The 16,481-nt window shown below is 41.3% G+C and overlaps 1 protein-coding gene across 3 annotated transcripts in view; it reads left to right on the top strand.

Annotated features, from left to right (window-relative positions):
* The window catches only part of LOC309667512 (uncharacterized protein), a 47,964-nt gene that overhangs the window by 14,411 nt on the left and 17,072 nt on the right, over positions 1 to 16,481 (top strand). Inside the window, exon 4 of one of the 3 annotated variants that reach the window (XM_082476064.1) lies at positions 559 to 10,800. The exons of the other annotated variants lie outside the window; for them this stretch is intronic. Coding sequence (XP_082332190.1) covers positions 559 to 614 — 56 coding nt within the window. The 3' untranslated portion in view covers positions 615 to 10,800. Of the gene's footprint in view, positions 1 to 558; positions 10,801 to 16,481 lie in introns of those variants that run through there. 3 annotated transcript variants of the gene reach the window in all.

Raw genomic sequence — 16,481 nt, 5'->3', positions numbered from 1 at the left:
ACAAGGTGAAGTATAAATTCCTAGCACACTCACAGCATACTGTAGGCTCTCGTGAACGTTAATCCCCCTTTATTGGATAGGTGAGGGGGAGTTGTTTCCCACAGGGCAGAGTTTCCATCTGATTTCTGTTTTAGAACAGCAGCTCCAACAGATTGTACTAGGGATAGACTGGAGGCAGAAAGAAGACTCCACTCGGGAGGCTGCTTTGCTGGTCTTGAGCTATAAATGTTGAATCTTAATAGCTTCAGTTTCAGGGGGTTACATTCTCATTACCAGGTTCCAGATTCTGGGCTATAGCCTGTGGTTCCAATACCTGGACCTCTCTGAGAAGACTGGATGATGAACTGTCTTAGCTCCCTCAGTTTCTATAAGGTTGAAGGTACACAATTCAAGCAAGTTCAAGTTTATTTGACCACATACAATCTGTCTCACTCCTGTTCTCCATTTCATTCATTCATTCATTCATCAGGCAAGCATTTATTGAGGGTCAACCAATACCTGGGTTGCAAGGGTTTGGCGGACACAATTGCCTACTCTCCCATCTGTGTGGTTTTATAGATCAGAACTTGAAAAAACAGCGATGCCAACCCTTCCCAGGGCCCACACATCACTGAGGCTTCCCATGGGTCAGTTCAACTCATTCCTGGCTTTTGTGGAAGGTAATTAGCTGGACAGAGAACATGGACCAATGAAGACAGTCCTGCTGGAAAATTACTTCCCTGTGCCACACTTTTTCAAGCTCCCAATTTTCTAAAATCTCAGCAAGAAATTGTGAATCTGAGATCAGAGATCCTGAACTCTGTCTTTCTGAGAATGAGATCAGAGAAAGATAGATGAAAAGAAATAGCTGATGGGCAAGGGTGGCTTCTTACCCTGATTGGGCTTTAGGAAATATATCCAGAGAATAAAGTGGATTCCTCACTTTGATAAATCAAGGAATCTTACCTCAAGTCATGAGAATTTAGAGAATTAACCAAGAAAAACTCTATCGATGTGGTTAAACAACAGTGCTATCACCAAAACTAAAAGAGTGGAATCTATGATGTCAAAACTTCCACATCTCATTAAGAAACCCTCAAACACTTGCTTTTCCTCCCAAATCCAGACCATTGTCTCTTCCTCTTGTGGACCATTCCACGAGCCTTCTCACGGGTCTGTGGGCTATGGTGCAGACACTTTCCCGCCCATTCTCCACGGTGTCCTCAGCGTGCTTGGCCCAGACAGAGAGGAGGACCCCAGCCGCCCTCTGCCCAGGTGCCTCTCTGACTCCCGGTCTCCCTCAGGGGGTGTGTCAGGTTGTTAGCTGGGTATCAAGGCTGCTCCAAGCCAGCCTCTCCTGAGCTCCACCTCTGACAGCTCTCCTTCTTCCACTCAATCTTTATTACACAGCGGGATGGAGCTGGGACACAATGCTGTGACTTTGTAGCTGAGAGTTATTTTCTCTTCCATCCCCATTTGCTTAACATCCAGCCCAGTTACCACTTCTTCCAGGCACCATTCCCTGCCTCTCCCTCCAGAGGGAATGCCCTCACCTGCAGGGTCACCTCTGTATTCTAATGTCTCCCATGTGGCATTTTCAATGTTGTGATATACGTTATTGGATACTGTGTCTTTCTTACCTGCAGCGACATTGACACAAAAGGACATGGACTCTGCCTTATACTTCCTTGTTTCTCCACCGCCAGGCACAGTGCCCAGCACATGATACACAGCTCCATATGTGATTTTTTTTTTTTTGAGTTGAATTGAATGATGAAATGGAAGGGAGGGGAACAGGTGTTCCAAAATAGAAGACAGGAAATAAGACCGACCAAATCTGGTTCCTCAGCAAATAGTCGACACCCCTCTATTGTGGGGGGCTTCTTTGTGCAAAGGGCTGGGAACTGGGCCCTGAGAACCACCCAGTCTTTGCCCTTGTGGCCTATTGCTTCAAACTGTGGGCTTTGGAGCCAACTGTGTTGGAATGCCAGGCGTGCCACTTTCTGTGTGATCGCAGGCAAGCTACTTAACTTTCCATACCTTGGGTTTTCATCTGTAAAACTAGGGCAACGATGATCCTTAATCATAAAGTTTTGTCACGAGAATAAATGAAAAAGTCCTTGTGGAGTACTTAGACTAGTGCCTGGCAGAGTGAGCATGGGATAAATGTTAGCTATTATTACAGAGCTCACAGTCAAGCAAACTTAAAGTCACCTGAGGATCAAGAGAGTCATTACTGAGATAATACTATTTTCTTGGTGGAATCTGCACACACACCTGCAGAAGGGCTCTAGATTTGTTGAGTAAAATTTTTGATGAGATGCTCAAGGATGGGGCTTTGATGCCAGAGGCATTATTGGAGGGAGAATAGATGTGGTGGTTGAAATGCTTTTTTAGGGGTGTTGGGACCAGCTAGCTCTCAAGTTTTTGTGGGATAGTCAAGGCAGTGGCTAGAGCCAAACTGCTGACAACACCACAAGGAATGGGTCTGTGGGAGAGAAAGAGAGGAGATCAGACTGTCAATGCCTGGGCAGAGGGCTTTGGCAAGGAAAGTGAGTTTTCAAAGCTGAACTTTTGATCTACTTTTCTTTATGGTGCGTGATACAGCGCTCTCCTGACCTTCCTAAGAGGTCCCCAGTGGAGTCCTCTGCACTCTCTTTGCTGCTTGGAGTCGGCTTTTTTAGCGAGGCAGTGTGAAGTCTGGGCTCTAGGTGGTTGGTGAGAGTAGTGGTGACCCCAGGAGGCCAGCCACATCTGGCCCAATGTAAGAGGTTCAATGAGAAAGGCACTTTGGGTACACAGAAGCCAGAGAGGCAAAAGCAGCCTTGGGAGCAGCTAGAGAGAATCAGAATATTGCCATTGCTAAATGTAGAGTTAAACAGTACAATACAGTCAGGTTCTAGTGTCTTGTGTCTGCCCCTCAGGAGTGCCAGCAGTAGATAAACTAACACTAATCACTGCACATCTCTGGGAAGTTACCATCATCTCTCATGTTGTACCCAATTATGCTGTTTCCAGCTGGGACAGGTAAGGAACATGGCACCTGCCCAAAGAGTTGACATGGATGGCTCTGTGTGCCTGAAATTCCAAATAGGACCAAAAGACGCAGCACTGGAAAACCTCCAAAAGCCTCCATGATAGTATGCATTAGTTAATGGATCAACCACTTGGATGCCCTAACCCAAATTTGAGTTCAGACCTCTAAACCCAACTATTCCTAGACAGTTTAGTTTTTTTCATTTTCAGCTGACTAGCTTTGAGCACTTACTACCGGTCAGCTGCTGTGCTAAGTGCTTTACTTGCATCATTTCTTTTCGTCTTCCCTGAAACCTGATAAGTTTGGTAAAATTATTAGCTCCACACTGCAGATGAGAAAATTGAGGTTGAGAGAGGCTAATTGACCAGTACAAGGTCACACAGCTTGAAAGTAGTGGAGTTGGAGTTTGCACCCCGCCAGGTCTCTTGGAATCCAGAGCCACAGAACTTAATAACTATGTTAACTGGTTTGGAAGGGATCAGAGGTTATCCAGTTCAATCAGTTGTACACCTAGAGGGAGCAACTTGCAGTTGGAAAGTACATGGGACTAGGAGACTGTTTTTGTTTTGTTGGAGGCACTTCTGTATGACACTGGGCAAGTCACTGAACCTTCCTGGGCCCCAGTTTTCTCTTCCAAGAGAAGAGAAGAGTTAATGCTCTGTTTACCTCATAGGTTTGTTTTAAGGCCTAATATAAGGAGTGGAACAGGACGAAAGCTACTGCTTTGCCTTGAACAGACAGCAGGCATATTCTAGGCATCTTTCGTGGGGTAGCTAATTTCTGGTACATCCAGCCAAATGTGATTAACAAGGAAAAATTTAATATAGAACCACTCCCTTTTCTGACTCACTAAGAAAATGAGATAATCTTGAATATTGCATTAAAATAAAGAATTTAAAGGTTGACTTTGATTTTTGGCGGCTCTGTGCTAGGCATTTTCATATGCATTTAATCTCCAGTAAAACAAAATGAGGCTCCCAGGTGGTTAAGTGCTTTCCTCCAACCACACAGCTAGTAAGTAGTGAGGATATGAACCCAGCACTGCTTGGTTCTACCTGTAGGCACTTTTGCATGCAGCAAGGACTTAGACCAGATCCATTCGATTTGCTTATAGTAGAAGTGAACAATTCTGTTTTCATAGAGCCCCACTGTTTCAAATGAAGTCACCGTAACATCCCCGGGAAGGCACCTAATGTTTGCAGGCACCCAAATGGAAGAGTTTCTGTTTCATCCTCTGCATGTCAAAGTCTAAAACTTTAGCAACATCCAACCTCTGCTAAACAAATTAACCAGCCGCAAATTATAGAAGAGCCAACAGAAACAGAACACATAGGTATCACTCACTGAGGGATAACCTTCATAGCTTTGAAGTAAAGGAAGAATTACGTTAAAAAAAAATGATGAACTATTTGAGTGCAAAACATTTAAAATGTAAAACAATGACATAAAATTAAAAGGTAGACAACAAACTGAGAAAATAATTGTATAAAGGTGATTAAGTATTCAACTACATGATATATGTATATGAAGAAATAATTCAAATTTTAAAAGAAAAATAAAACCCAAGATCTCAATAGATCAGTGACCTAAGGACATGAAGAGAAAACTTAGAGAACAAAATACAAATATTAAACACTTAGCCTGAGAAACATTTTTCCTGAGTAATAATCAAAGAATTATAGATTAAAATAATATTTATCATCATAATAACATTTAATATTTTATAATTCTTCACATTTACTAAGTGCTTAATATATATAAATTCATTTAATCCCAAAAACCTCCTTAGGAGATGGTGCTATTTCCATTTCACAGATTAGGAAACCGAGGCCAAGTGAGGTTCAGTAACTTGCTCCAATCAGACAACTAGTTAGGGTATAGCTGAGATTTAAATCCAGACAGTTTGGTTCTTACATCCATGTTACACTTAGGAAATTAACAAAAATAAAAATACTTAAAAGTATTTTTACTTTTTTGAATATTCCGTGCCAGTAAAGTTCTTGAGAGACCCAGTGCTGGTTTCTTTATAAACTGGTACAACTCTTTTGAAAAGCAATATAGTGATAGGTAGCAAGAGCCATAAAAATGCATGTTTTGATATGGGAACAACCTAAATGTCCATTGACAGATGAATGGATAAAGAAGATATGGTACATATATACAATGGAATAATAGCCATAAAAAAGAATGAAATAATGCCATTTGCAGCAGCATGGATGCAACTAGAGATTATCATACTAAGGGTGGAAAGAAAAAGACAAATACCATATGATATCACTTATATGTGGAATCTAAAATATGACACAAATGAACCTATCCACAAAACAGAAACAGGCTCATAGACATAGTGAACAGACTCGTGGTTGCCAAGGGGCGGGGGTGGGGGGGTGGGAAGGGAGAGGACTGCACTGGGAGTTTGGGGTTGACAAATGTAAGCTGTTATATATAGAATGGATAAACAACAAGGTCCTACTCTATAGCACAGGGAACTATATTCAATAAACTATGATAAACCATAATGGAAAAGCATATATATATAAAAAGAATGTATATATATATATATATATATATATATATATATATATATGTATAACTGAATCACTTTGCTGCACAGCAGTAATTAACACAACATTGTAAATCAACTATACTTCAATAAAAAAAAATACGTGTTTTGTTCCAGTAAGCTCCCTCACTGGCATGTAGATTGGGGAAATAATTCAACAGAAGCAGAAATCTATATGTAGGCAGTTGTTCACTGAATTGTTATCTAGACCAGCCCTGTCCAGTATAAATATAATATAAACCACATATGTAATTAAAAATTTTCTGGGAACCATATTAAAAGAAGTAAAAAGAAATGTGAAGCTAATTTAAATAATTTATTTTATTTAACCAATATATTCAAATATAATTTCAGCATCAATAATCAATATAAACACTTGCATTTATTTATTTTTGAATTTTTGAATTTTATTTAATTTATTTTTTATTCAGCAGGTTCTTATTAATCATCTATTTAAACACTTGCATTTATTATTTCTTATGCTAAGTCTTGGAAAGCTGGTGCATATTTTATACTTAAATTACATCTCAATCCAGACTAGACACATTTTAAGTGCTCAATAGCCACATGTGGCTAGTGGCTACCATACTGAATAGCACAGACAGATCTAGAATAGCAGAAAGTGGGAAATAGACAATGATATCAAATGGTGAGAATGATTTAGAAAATTATGGTATATCAGCCTCTGGAATTGTATAAAGTCATTACCAACAGTAATACTAAAATCCATAAAAATATATTAAATGTTTATGCTTTGTTAAATCAAAAATTTAAAAATATAAACTATTAGTTTAGTAGATATTTAAAATGTGTGTATATGCAGACACATGGATGAAAGAGGATGTGCAAACATTAAAATAGTTGTGTTAGCAAACTGGGATTTAAAGTTGATTTCTTCGTCAAAAATTTTTTTTAATTTAAATAGGCATTCAACATCTATTTCTATTAAGAGAGTTTTCTAAACAGAAAAAGGACAAAGAAGGACTATTCCATACAATACACAAATATTTGGAGATTCAATTTTCTATGTTTTAAAAACTATATACCCTAATAAATTTCCCGTACTACTTACTTATCATATGGGTTTACCCACACTTTGGTATTCTCCTGATAGAGAATTTGGTATTTGAGATTGCTGGTCTTTTTTATTTGCTTATGTTAATGTTCTTAAAGAGTAGATTTATTTTAAAAAAAAAATCATTCACAAACCTTTGAATAATATATTTTCTGGACAATGTGATGTTAGGACGATCATTCATACTTTGTAATATATTTAATATACATTTTTATATATTATATTTCTTTTCTTTGACCTATGAGCTATACTGAAAGCTGACCCAAAGATGCCCAATTTTCCTGTAGATTTCTAGAGACAGAAACTAATGAATAAAAGTCTAGCTATTTCAGAAAAATATAGAAAATTTGATTTTAGTTTTCATTAATATGTCTAGCTCAGAAGTAAAATGAGAAATGGATGAGTTTGAAAAAGAAGAATGGCTGAAATCACAAAAGTGATTCTAGAATGGAACCCAGATTCCATCCATAATCCAAACTGATTCCAGAAATGGATGGGTTAGATAAAGATTGATGACTGGATCCTGAACCTGGAGAGGCAGCCTCTTCAGAGGGAAGGGCATGAGTGTGGGGTCAGAGAAAATAGTTCTTTACCTTCTACTACCTTGGAGAACTGCATCTTTGTTTCCATAGCTGTAGAATCAGAAGGCATAATCTCAACCTCATAGGTAGAGAGGATTAGGTAAGAGCATCCCCTTCATTATTCATTGCACCCTATTATTTTACAGTGGAGGAAGGTAAGTCCAGAGTGGTGCAAACAGTCTTGGAACCCAGATGTCTTGCTTGAGTCAGGATTCTTCAGGCACAAAGGCCGGGATCCCAGGCTCTGGAGTCAAAGTGCTGTTACAGCATTGGCTCTGCCAGCCTCTGACACCGCGACCTTGAGCAAATTGCATATACTCTCTGTCTCAGTTTCCACACATGTAGAGTGGGGACAATAAGTGTGTCTAATTCAAGATCAAGTGTGGTAATTAAAAAGTAAGGCTAAGTATGGTATCTGGCACATTGCAAGCTTTCAGTAATTGTCCCCTATTATTAGTGGTGGTCCCCAAACCAATTCTTATGATGGTCTTTATTTTACATTCAGCATGTATAGTTTACTCACTAATTGGTTGCATCTTTCCTCTAGACCTTAATGCTAAGGAATTAAATTTCGGTATTTCATAGAAAAATAAAATGGAGTTGGGGAAGGGAGCCATTGGACCACCACAAGAGGGAGTGTTGGCGAATTTTATCTCAGACATTTTGGGGCAGGCAAGTTGTGCAGGGGGAGAGGGACTTACAGAAAAGGAAGGGAAGGAGGAGATGGCGGTTCAGGAAAAAGCAGGGTATGCAGGTGTGGTTCTGATAGAGGAGAGCTTGCAAAATGTGAGCAAGAAGGCAGTGCAGCACCCTGGTAATAGTTGTCATTTATTGAGCACTTACTGTATGCTAGGCTCTGTGCCTCATCATCATTAGATTCTGTCTCTGGGAAATGGGAGTAATAATAGTACTTCCTTTATAAGAGTTGTTGTGGGTACTTTATGAGACACTATGTGTCAAATATTTGAACAGCGAGTGCTTGACACATAATATAAAGTTAGTAGTTACTATTATTATTATTAAATCCCTCCTGTTTCAGATGAGGAAGGCTAAGTAACACAAACCATGGAGCTACTAAGTGGCAGAAATCACTTGCTGTCTGTGAGGCTCTAAAATCCATAGAACACCCAAGCTAAGCAGAGTCCTCCATCCTCCTCCTCCCACTCCAGCCCTACCTCTCAACCTTCCAGTGATGTCAAGGTGGGCTCTGCCATCACAGGGACCTGGAATGGAGCCCTGGCTGTGTGACCTGGGCAAGTCACTTCCCCTACAACCCAGTTTGCTCATTTTTGAAGCGGAGCATGGTATATCTCACAGGGATTTTGTGGGAATTCAGTCATATATTTTCCAGGTAGAGTTGTTTAGCCTAATTGGCACATGAAAAGTACTCAATGGGTATTAAGCTATTATTGTAATGTGGGCTCTTGGGTTCTTCTCAACTAAAGTTCCCAGCCACTGACATTTCCATACTTAATCTTTATTCTGGAACAGTCTGTGACAAAAGAAAACTCTCAGAAACCTAGGCTTTGACAGCTCCCTTGCTGTCTTTGTGATATGCCATTTTCTTAATTCAACACCATGTGAAGCAACATGGCTATCTCTTCTGGCTTCTAAATTCATTGATGGTGTCAGTTGGTGATGAAATGTCAGAGCACTTGGATCCAACTGTCCCACCACCGTTTCCTGGCTTTCCCTGGGTGAATGGTAACATTTTCAAGTGGATAAAAATCTCCAGGCAACGTCGCTCTCCTCCTCCAGAGCAGATTTATTACAGAGTGGTTGGCATTTCCACATGCTCCGAATTTGTCAGTGTCAGATTCGTATGCGTTCTTAGGTCTCTATACATATACAGGCATAATTTAAATCCCCAGCGAACAAAGGCTATTTTTCTAACTTGGAGATATTCCAAAAGATCTTTGCATTTCATCTATTTTTAAATGTTTGTGCAATTTAGAAGTATGGTAATATCAAATGGTACAGGGGAGGACTGAATATTCAGCTTCCAGCAACTGATCATGTGCCATGCGTCAGGCACTTTATATGCAATATTCTACTTAACTGTGGGATGGGTATGCATTATTTTCGCTCTACAGAAGGGGAAACTGAGGCTCAGTGAGATGAGCTACTTGCTCACAGTCACATACACACACACACACACACGAAAGTCATCCCAGCTGAGAGTGGCTGAGGTGGGACACAAACCGCTTTGATTTCATATTCTCCGTTCCTGCCTCTGCAGCATAAACTGTTTACAGAGCACTTACCATGTAGCAGGCACTGTGCAAGGCTCTCGTGATATAGCAGTGGAAAAAATAAGCAACAATTCCTGGCTTCAAGGAGCTTACATTCTGGTGGACAAATAACACAGATCAATTCTGTGACTTGGTGAAAAGTTCACCTTTGCTGGATGGGCTGGAGGTGGAGGAACAGGAAGAATGCAAGGATGGCTGAGAGCACGGTTTCTATTCCGTCTCAGATCACACCAGCATGAGACACGTTCAGGGCAGGCCTTTGGCAAGGGTTTGAGAAGCCTGTCGGTGCATTAAGCTGTGACAGTTCCAAGCAGGCCTCTATTCTCTCCCCTGCAATATTTAGGTTACGTCAGGGTTTTTTTTTGTTTTTTTTTGTTTTTAAAAATATACATACTTTGTGTTTTTTTTGTTTTTTGTTTTTAAAGGTGTAGGCTTATTTATTTATTTATTTTTGGTTGTGTTGGGTCTTCGTTTCTGCGCGAGGGCTTTCTCTAGTTGCGGCAAGTGGGGGCCACTCTTCATCGCGGTGCGCAGGCCTCTCACTATCGCGGCCTCTCTTGTTGCGGAGCACGGGCTCCAGACGCGCAGGCTCAGTAATTGTGGCTCACGGGCCTAGTTGCTCCGCGGTATGTGGGGTCTTCCCAGACCAGGGCTTGAACCCGTGTCCCCTGCATTGGCAGGCAGATTCTCAACCACTGCGCCACGAGGGAAGCCCCCTATGTCAGGGTTTTGATGGCACACATTGCTCCTCTAGAGCAAGTAGAGATAACGTGGGCTATGGAGCAGCAAGCCATGGGGCAAGGTGTTGTCAGGGCAGTGAGGATGGAGGAGTTGGAGTTCCAGGATGCCTCGAACAGGTACTCAATAAGTAATAGCGGGCACACTGTGACCACAAGTACTCCTTTCCTCAAAATTCTACAGTGGAGTAAATGGAAAAAGAACAACTTACCTTCCTGTTGTTGTTATTTTCAAAAGTAGAATTGCTAGCTACCACTGATGTACCAATGTCTCCGTGTCAGGCACTGTGCTACATTTTTTGTGTGTATTGTCTAATTTAATTCCAAAAAAATGAAATTTAGACTCAGAGAAGTTAGCGAGTGGAGAAACTGAGATTCAAGCCTGAATCTCTCCAACTTCACACCAAGCTGCCTCTGTGGCTCCCCAGCAGGCTTTAAGGAGAATTAGAGTTAATTCGTGGTTTGCTCTGTGTCCTCTATACCCTTGCAACTCAAAGTGTGGTCTGTGGACCAGCAGCATCGGGAGCCTGTTAGAAATGCAGAGTCTCAGGCCCCAACCCAGACCTACTGAATTACAATTTGCTTTTTTTTTTTTTTACAATTTGCTTTTTAATGAGACTCCTGGGTAGGCTGCAGTTTAAGAAGCCTCTTAAAGTGCTCAAGTTTAAGCACTCCTCTGTATAACTTGCCAAAAGATATGATATACACACTCTGGAAGGGGGGGGGGAGATACTTCTCTCTGACTCCAAAAATTATCATTTCTAGAATTGAATTGATGGCTATTGTTAAATTTAATCAAGAAGTGAAAGTTTTAAAAACTTGTCTGGGTGCCTGTTAAATAAAATTGAAATGGAAGAACCACCGAGTGATCTACGAAGTTAGCTAAAATACAGAAAGGATATTTCTGTTTCAAGGATGTTTTTCTAGGCTTTCTAGGAAACGGGTGCTCTTTGTTAATGACTTTTCTTTTTCCCAGTGGAAATTTCAGATCATATAGACAGCAGTTTGGAGGATGAATAGGGTATGCGTGGCAGCCCATTAACCTGGATATAGGATAAGGTGTGGTGGATTTGAGTATTTATCCCAAATTTGTCCATCGATTCACTTTACAGTCTTGGGCAAATCATCAAAACCTGTCTATTTATCTGGTGGTCTTGGCCTGGGAACTTCAGCATAATGCGTGAGTGTTCTCATGCCATTATAAGGATAATAAGGGAAACCTGTTTTAATGGCAGGACTATTAAGTGGGTTAGTATTCCAGAACCTCAAAAATTCATAGGAGTTGACTAAATTGTTTGTTAGTCCCTTCCATCAACCAACAACCCAATCAATCAAACCATTAACAAGTATTTATTGGAAAGTTGCCATGTGTCTTGGAGTACAAAGGAAGTAATGCTCCTGGGGCAAAAAACAGTAATTATGAATCACTTTTCACCTGCTCTCTGTTCTGCAAAAACTAAGCACAGTGATGAGTTTAAAGATGCCGAGATGACAGGCCCTGAGCACCGGGAACTAGGTGGGTGACAGGAAGAGGACTGTGGTTCTTTTCCTGTTCGCTCCTGGCCTGACCTTTCTTGCCTGGAGCAGAGCTTCCAAAGGCCTGTTGAGCATCTACCCTGGAACACGAACGGAGGTCAGGTGCCGCGGTATGAGGGCAGAGAAAGTAGGGGCGTGGAGTCCCCTTAGCCCTTCTCTCACTTCTCCATTCAGTCCCAGGGTCCTAACCATTGTACCTCAGTGATTTCTCGTCTCCCTGCCCTCCACATTCCACTCATTAGCTCGAGCCCTCTGGCCTCCCTAACATCCAGGACAGATCAGATCTTTTACTTCCTCAACAACCTTTAATGGCCCCTCATTGGCTTCAGAAGTCCCACTGCCTTAGGCTGGCATTCGGGACCCTCCATGACTTGGCACCACAGTCTTTCTAGCCTCTTGTTTCACTCTGTTCATCTCTTCCCAATCTCTGGCCATGAAGATGCGGTCATCATGTCCATACCACACCATGTATGTACCCAACACCACGCCTTTGTCCTGACTGTTCATTCTACTTAGACTGCATCTTCTGACATACTCCCCAACTTTCAGAATCATCCTTCTCCCTCAAGTAGGTTTACACTTGAAGTCATGGAGACTTGAAGTCTGTGAAGACCTTCCTAATTTCTACTTACAACTTTTCAGAGTCTGTCTGGCATTATGACAAATCAAAATTTTTTCTCCTTTGTCAGGCTGTGGGCTCCCAGAGCACAGCAGACATATCTTAAGCATCTTTGTGTCCTCAGAAGCTACCCAGTCCTTGCATCTTAATTGAAGAAGATTCCTGAGCGAGGGCCACCACCCATGGGATGCTACAGGAATCTACATACTTAGTATAAAGATGCGCTGGAGGGTATCTTCATACAAAGGTAGAATGCAGCCATCACTTACTAGCTGTGTGATAAAAGAAAAATGAATTAACCTCTCTGAGCCTGTGTTCTCCTTGGTAAAATGGAGGTAGTGTTGTTGCAAAGATGTAAATGACTGTAAGTTCAGGATCATGAAGTTCCTGTTGTCTGAATATTTACACTTCTGTGACCTTTACCCTTTCTCCTCCCCTGGCCCCTTCCCTTTCACCAGACTTCTCCTACCAATTCTTCAGATCCCAACTTTGATGTCACTCTTTCCTGCAAGTGCTCCCTGACTCCCTCACATCTGTGGAAAGTGCCCCTGGTATGTCTTTCCACAGGACCATGGCTTTCCTCCGTCACTCACTCATCTCTCTGTGATGTAATTCCTTGCAGACACATCAATAACTAGAGCAAGAACAGTAATATTTATTGAGCTCTTACTATGTGCCAGGGTCCATACTAGGTGGTTTTCACACTATCTTATTTGATCTCCACAATGACCCTATGAGGTAAGGTTTTATTATTCCCATTTTACAGGTGAGGAAACAGAATAGAATAGATTTAATAAATTGTTCAAGATCACCCAGATAGTGAGTTTCAGGACGGGGATTCAAACTCAGCTCTGTCTAACTTGGGGCCCATGTTCTTAAGACCATGCTAAGTGCCCCCTGCACCAACGCCTGTCATGCTCCAGAATATGCTAAAACAAACAAACCCCAAAAAGCAAAAACAAAACAAAACCATGTTTAAAACCAGTTCTGGGGCTTCCCTGGTGGTGCAGTGGTTAAGAATCCGCCTGCCACTGCAGGGGACACAGGTTCGAGCCCTGGTCCAGGAAGAGCCCACATGCCACAGAGCAACTAAGCATGTGCACCACAACTACTGAGCCTGCGCTCTAGAGCCCGAGAGCCACAACTACTGAACCCACATGCCACAACTACTGAAGCCCATGCACCTAGAGCCTGTGCTCTGCAACAAGAGAAGCCACTGCAATGAGAAGCCCATGCACCGCAGCCAAGAGTAGCCCCCTCTCGCCACAACTAGAGAAAGCCCACACACAGCAACAAAGACCCAATGCAACCAAAAATAAATAATAAATAAAAAACAAACAAACAAAAAAACCCAGTGCTTAGTAAATGGAAAATTGCTGTAAGACATCTCCACCTTTCCTCCTTTTTTCCCCAGGAGGGTTTAGGGGAAGTAAGGGAAGATCATCATTCTCCGGTTTGCAGCATGTTTGGGATTGAGCTCATTAGAAACCCATGGAAGTGAATTAAAGAAACATGACTTGTGCCAGCCTACCTAGCCACATTTTAGGTTCCTGGTGCATATGGGCACCAGCTCACTTAAAAAGCTTTTTAAACAAAAGCACACAACAGAAATGTTCAACATATGCTGGAGTAGGTAGGGATTCATGGAATCCTAAATCAGCTTGTTTTGTTTTTTTTTAATAAAGTTATTTATTTATTTATTTATTTATATTTTTGGCTGCGTTGGGTCTTCATTGCTGCGCACGGGCTTTCTCTAGTTGAGGCGAGCGGGGGCTACTCTTCGCTGTGGTGCGTGGGCTTATTGCGGTGTCTTCTCTTGTTGCAGAGCACAGGCTCTAGGTGCGAAGGCTTCAGTAGTTGTGGCACGCAGGCTTCAGTAGTTGTGGCTCACGGGCTCTAGAGCACAGGCTCAGTAGTTGTGGCGCACGGGCTTAGTTGCTCCATGGCATGTGGGATCTTCCCGGACTAGGGATCGAACCCGTGTCCCCTGTATTGGCAGGTGGATTCTTAACCACTGAGCCACCAGGGAAGCCCTCAACTTGCTTTTTATAGCCATTCAGAGAGGGGCAAATTAGTGCGAGCCCTTTTCTCCTTTGGGTGGGGCACAGTGAGGAGAGGCCAGGCTCAGGAGCAGGTGGAGTAGCCAGTATCAGTGCTGTGGATTGGAGGGTCCCAAGCTCCCAGCCCCCAACCTCTGACAAACTCCCAGCCCTCACGTCTCTCCCACCCACCTGCCACATCGTTTGAAATATGCCCTTACATGCTCATTCTCTCTAAGGCAGTGCCAACTCTAAGCAACTATCCCGAAAAAGTTTTTTTGGAAAGATAACATAAGTAATACATGTTAATTAGAAAATAGGTTTTAAAGGGAGAAAAAAAATCATCCTTACTCCCACTTTCCTAAGGAAAACATTTTGGTGTCTAGCCTTCCAGTTTTTTTTTTTTTTTGGTTGTGGATTATATATGTATTGATATTATACATATACAATGTTACACATATGATGTAATATATACACACAGATATATATGTGTATATATACACGTATAGGTATATGCATGTATGTTTGTATTTATTTCCTTTACCAAACTGTGATTATATTAAATGTTTTATAATTTGTCCCCCTTCCTTTAATACTACCATTTCAAGTCAGTAGTACACATTTATGTCATCATTTTAAATACCTCTGTGGTCTTTTGATGAATGGCTTATCATAATTTATTTAACAATCCAGCGTTGTTAGACATTTAGGTTGCCTAACCAGCTGCTGTTGTCATCAACACCTCCAGGACATTCCTCATATACACCACTCTGAGCACCTGTCCCATTATTCCTTAAAACAAATTCCCCAGGCACCCTATCTTAAAAACAAATTACAAATTACCACCAGGTGTTGTAGTCACTCTTTAGTAGCTCGGTGTGAATTTGTTCAGAGGCTCCTTTTTTTAAATAACAGTTATGAGTCCTGAAAGGAGGTTTGTTGCAGGTGAGGGTGGGCGGGTGTTTGGGAGAAGAAGGGAACAGAAGGAAGAACGTCTTGGGGGCACAAAACAAAACATCAATAGAGGAAGGTAAGACTTGGTGCCATGGGATTAATTGGGAATTCTAGGATCAGACTAAGGATGTTGGATCAAATACAAGAAAAACAACACCCCAGCCCCCCAAACAAACAAACAAAAACCCAGACAGCAGAGGTGGGAAGGCTTCAACATTTGCCTTCCTGGTCTGCAATTTTACCAATTCTGGACCCTTGGCATAAAATCTTAGAGCAGCCATCTTTGTCAGCATTTTGGAAAATAACTTAGCAATTCAAGAGCCAGAAAAATATTCATACTACTTGATTCAGTAACAGTACTTCTGGAAATACATCCTAAGGAACTAACATCAAGGAAAGATAAAGCTATGTGCATAAAGATGTTCCTTACAGAATTACTTAAAGTAACAGAAACTTTTACTCAGTGAAAATAGTCAACAGTTAAGTAAATTATTGTATAGCTACCTGCTAGAGTAACATGTAGCCATCTGCTATTTACTAGCTGTGTGATCTTGGGCAAATTATTTAACCTTTCTTATCTATTACATGGGGGTAATAATATTTGTTATTGCAGGCTTATTGTCAGGATTAAGTGAGATAATATTTGAAAAGTACCTAAGATGGTGCCTGACACATGATCAGGTTTGAATAAACAGCAGCTAAGTATACAAAGTATATGTTGCACTTATGGAAATTAGTGTGATATAAACAAAAGTTGCCTCCAGAAACATAACCTGCCTGTCAGTCATAGAGAATGCTTGTGTCTGGAACTGTGTATCTTTTTTGTCTCAGGATAGACTTTGTGACTTCCCAGTTTCAAGACAAGGAGACTCAGTCATGTCGATCCCCAGAGGTGTCAAGACTTAGAGTCTCTCTTTACTTTAAATGAAATTAATGAATGCCTGGGATAGACAGTAGAATGACAATGTATTTACTTACTGAGAGAAATATAAATATCATGTGGTACAGAGACACCTGACCAAACACTATGATGCTTTCTCTCCCAGAGGCAAGGAACAGAGGAAGCCAAAGCAGAAGGAGAAGCCACAATGTGGGATGAAATTATAGGG

The sequence above is a fragment of the Balaenoptera physalus genome (genome assembly GCF_965194825.1).
Source record: "Balaenoptera physalus genome assembly, chromosome: 10".
Taxonomy (NCBI): domain Eukaryota; kingdom Metazoa; phylum Chordata; class Mammalia; order Artiodactyla; family Balaenopteridae; genus Balaenoptera; species Balaenoptera physalus.
The sequence above is the reverse complement of the archived record's forward strand: the minus strand, read 5'-3'. Positions and strand labels throughout refer to the sequence as shown.